Source organism: Hippoglossus stenolepis, chromosome 21, assembly GCF_022539355.2.
Source record: "Hippoglossus stenolepis isolate QCI-W04-F060 chromosome 21, HSTE1.2, whole genome shotgun sequence".
In the NCBI taxonomy this organism is placed as follows: domain Eukaryota; kingdom Metazoa; phylum Chordata; class Actinopteri; order Pleuronectiformes; family Pleuronectidae; genus Hippoglossus; species Hippoglossus stenolepis.
Genome location: NC_061503.1, coordinates 10,737,058 through 10,740,722, shown reverse-complemented (window position 1 = coordinate 10,740,722; position 3,665 = coordinate 10,737,058). Strand labels below are relative to the sequence as shown.

The 3,665-nt window shown below is 53.9% G+C and overlaps 1 protein-coding gene across 1 annotated transcript; it reads right to left on the bottom strand.

The window, feature by feature from the left end:
• Positions 1-246: 246 nt before the first annotated feature.
• LOC118100795 (suppressor of cytokine signaling 3) lies at positions 247-3,196 on the bottom strand. Its single transcript, XM_035146207.2, has 3 exons — positions 2,800-3,196; positions 1,698-2,043; positions 247-1,575 (listed from the first exon to the last, which is right to left on the bottom strand). Exons 2-3 carry the CDS (start codon positions 1,824-1,826, stop codon positions 1,027-1,029), a joined length of 678 nt encoding a protein of 225 aa, XP_035002098.1. The 5' UTR covers positions 1,827-2,043; positions 2,800-3,196; the 3' UTR covers positions 247-1,026.
• Positions 3,197-3,665: the final 469 nt, after the last annotated feature.

Below are 3,665 nucleotides of genomic sequence, written 5' to 3'. Positions count from 1 at the left end.
GCTCAGTCCCTCTCCTCACCCTTCCCCCGATCTCCAGGATCGTCGTCGTCGTCAGTTCCCTTTACAGTGTCGCTGACATATTTCCAGCCAGCTTGGATAAAAATAAGTACTGATGTTTTCTTTGGTCCCGTGCCAGGGCTTTTGTCTCCGTAACAAGCTTTTGTCTCGGCAACAGCGGTCTGTTTTGTGTCACTGTCAAGGCGCACATGCAACTCCGTAAAACAAAATAAAAAGTCAGGGCAGGGGCTACAAACAGGAGATGGGAGAGAAGATGCTTTGTAATGGGCTTTCATCTTTTTGTTCCCACGTGAACAAAGCCTGTACCTGTGTGAGTGTGGATGTGTGTGTGTGTGTGTGTGTGTGAGTGTGTGTGTGGAGCTGGCATGAGTGACTGCCTCTCTCCCCTCAATGAGGCAACATTTGCGGGAAGCAGCAATGGAAATGTGTGCGCCACCACAACACACAAATACACCCACAGTCAGGCAAACAAATACTTTAAGTCCTCTGCTTTGAGTCCCTTGTTTGAACTTTGCCTTTCCTCTGAAACTCGTCCGTTCTTCACCCCCTCCCTCTACTGCGCCTCCTTTCTTTCTCTCCAGTGATCCAAAGTGTTGTAAATGTCAGGCTGAGCGGGGGAGACGAGAGGTTTCAGCGAACCCGCGGGGATCACCGGTGCTGTATTGATCATGCTGCCACTGTCATCATTATCGACCATTTGGGTTAATCTTCTATGAGGCTCTGCTCTGCGTCCGAGGCAGTCATAGGAAAACTCTGACCTTTGACCCTGGGCTTCGTCTGCCACTCACATTGGTAGCGGTCAGTTTTTGCAATGTGGGATGGACGAGGTAATCATTGGTTAACCCAAATTGCACTCCTCATTCCAGACCCCAGGTCAGTCGCTTTCCCGTCAGTGTTGAGACACATCTGGGATAAGCTGATTCTGGCTACAATGAGAAACTAACCTCACATTGGCATCTAAGGCTAAATCTGGTCAGTCTCTGGTGGAGGCTGTGCCGTTCCTGTCAGTCATATAGGAGCATCATACTCCTCCAGGAAGTCTCTAAGTGTGTGCGGGAGCTGCTCGGCTCGCTCCGACCCCAGGCCTTGGTTGTTCAAGGTCCTCCTGCACATGTGCTGCAAAGACGAGAGAGAGGTCGAGAGGGGTCGCCGCAACTCCAGGGGGATCCTCTCTCCGCCAGTGTGAATCAGATAAACGTTGCAGCCTTTAATTTCTTCTGAGTTGCCCCCACATGCCCCATCTCTGCTCCTTCCAGCGTCCAGCCCTTTCCCCATGTAGTGCGCTATGAGTTTCAGCACGCAATCGAACTGCGGTGGCACTTGGGTGTTTTGGGGGTCCGGCTGTAAGAAGAATCCACCTCCCTCGCTGTGGATTCTCAGGTTCTTGGTTCCTCGAGCCGTCTGCACAGACAGGGTGAAGAAATGGTGGTGGTCCGAGGAGTCCCGGATCAGGAAAGTGCCGGGTGATTCCGAGCGCAGCAGGGAGCTGGCCTCTCGTCCTCCAACGGCCCCCCAGTAAAACCCACTCTCCTGGAGCTTATGCAAAGCACGCATTACCTGGAATAGGCACAGAAAAACTCCATTATTACATGTTATCAGCCACGGTGAACTTTTAAACTTTAAAAACGTCATTACTTAACACACACAGGCGTTTCTCTTAACACTCAGGTGAGACTGACCTGTTGGTAGTGTGCGTGTGAGCTGAAGGGCTTGTAGTGATGTGGGGTAAAGTTGGACCCCTGAACTCGGCCCACTGGAGGGGGCACACCGCTCATGGCGAGAGGGTAGCGTCCGCCGAGGGCTACCATGGCGCCATGGCCCCCTGCCTCCGCCTGCTGGTCGAGAGGCAGGGGGCCCAGGACGGGAGTGCCGAGGCAGACAGGTGGAAGTGAGTCCGGGGCAGAGGGAGAGGAACAGGAGGGCGAGAGGGGCGAGGGCGGCTGGGTCACACACCGGGTCCAGGGCCCCGGGGTAGAGGAGTCTGATGCATCCAGAGAGGGGCTGGGAGAGAGCACCTAAACACAGCTGGGAGGGAAGGATGGAGCACAGATTAGACATTTGCTTCAGTATAGAAGCTGATGCACACACACACACACACACACACACACACGCACAATCCCTCCACAGTGAGGCAACACACTCTGTGACAACTTTACACTTCCACTCACTGCAGCTCGCCCCCATAAAACGCAGCTACATGGCGACTATGACACATGCACAAGGCAGGACCGTGCAGGTTATATTTAGTTTCGATGAATCCTCGCTTATTCACGCTGCTAGAGACAGACAGCAACTGGATCCTGATTGCTTTCAATTGTCTTCGATCGGGCGCACCGCAACACGGGTTGTCAGAAACGGGGTCACACGGTGGAAGAGTCCGGCGCGCTTCTCTTCCCCACAATCCCCCCTGTACCCCTCTCCGTTATTCACTATATAATAACGCCTGTTTTTATTCTGTGCCCGTGGTTCCCCGTTATCCGGTTTCCCCCCGGGCTACAGGGGAAGCTGTCCCGGCTGGTGCGGGGCTCAGCTCCGGAGGCTGGTAGGACAGTGCGGGACGCGGGGATGGAGGCGGAGGAGGCGCCATGACGATTCAGAACCGTTAACAAGAGTCGCCGGTCCACTACTTCCAGCTGAGCCGGCTACACCGCACCAGGAGCCGGCCAGACTCCTGTGCTTCTCCCCCCACCCCCCCGGCTCCTCCTCTGCCTCTCCGCCGACACGAGCTGAAGTGGAACCCCGGCTTCTCATCGTCTCCCCCGCCGCGGTCCTGCAACTTACCTTGCGGATTTGTTCGACCCCGCGCCGCAGCCGCTCGTCGCCAAAGCAGAACAAATGCAAACTACCCGAGAGTAGTGCCAGATGAATGATTAACTCAGGCATTAAAATGCAAAGAGAAGGAGATGAAATATCCGATGAAAGGGTGTAGGGGCTCGGGTCCTGAGCGGAGGAATGCGGCGGCGCTCCGGAGGAGTCGGGTCCGTGTGTGGAGGAAGGTTACTGGAGGTTGTTCCAGTGAGTGAAGCCGTAAGGCCCCGCCTCCTCCGCGCAGAGGGCTCTTCCAGTAAACACACGCGCGCACGCACTCACGCAAAGAACAGGAACACGTGCTCGCGCTCTTTCTTTTTTTCTTTCTCTCCCCCCACCCCTCCACCCGTGGCAGGTTGCCAACACACAATCAGCGTGATCTCTCTCTCCGGAGCTGTTTCCTGGTACCGCTGCTTCCCTGCGACTCCGCAAGGTGAACAAGTTAAAAGCTCCGCATGTGGAACAGAATAAAACCTGAAATCCTGGGTGTGTGTGTGAGTGTGTGTGTGTGATGAAGGTGGAGGAGTCAGATGAGGTTTTATTGCAGTGGTTCCCAAACTAGTGGGTTGTGACCTCCATGGGGAAGGGGGTCAGGACACACAGAAGGAGGGTCGCAAGGTGATTTCCAGTAATCAAATACTGTAACATTTATTTAAGAATATCTCACAATGTTAAAAGCTGTTTTAAAAGCTAAAACTACAACACTTAAAGAGATAGTTCACCCTAAAATGAAAATTCACTCATTATCTACTCATCACCATGTGGATGGAGGGGTGGGTGAAGTGTTCGAGTCCACAAAACACTACTGAAGTGCCAGGGGTAAACAGCGTTGCAGCCAA

Excerpts from the sequence above, each read along its gene's own strand:
- LOC118100795 (XM_035146207.2), bottom strand. The coding sequence starts at position 1,826 with ATGGTAGCCCTCGGCGGACGCTACCCTCTCGCCATGAGCGGTGTGCCC. Across the intron at positions 1,576-1,697 it reads CACACGCACACTACCAACAG|GTAATGCGTGCTTTGCATAA; the intron begins GTCAGTCTCACC and ends TGCCTATTCCAG.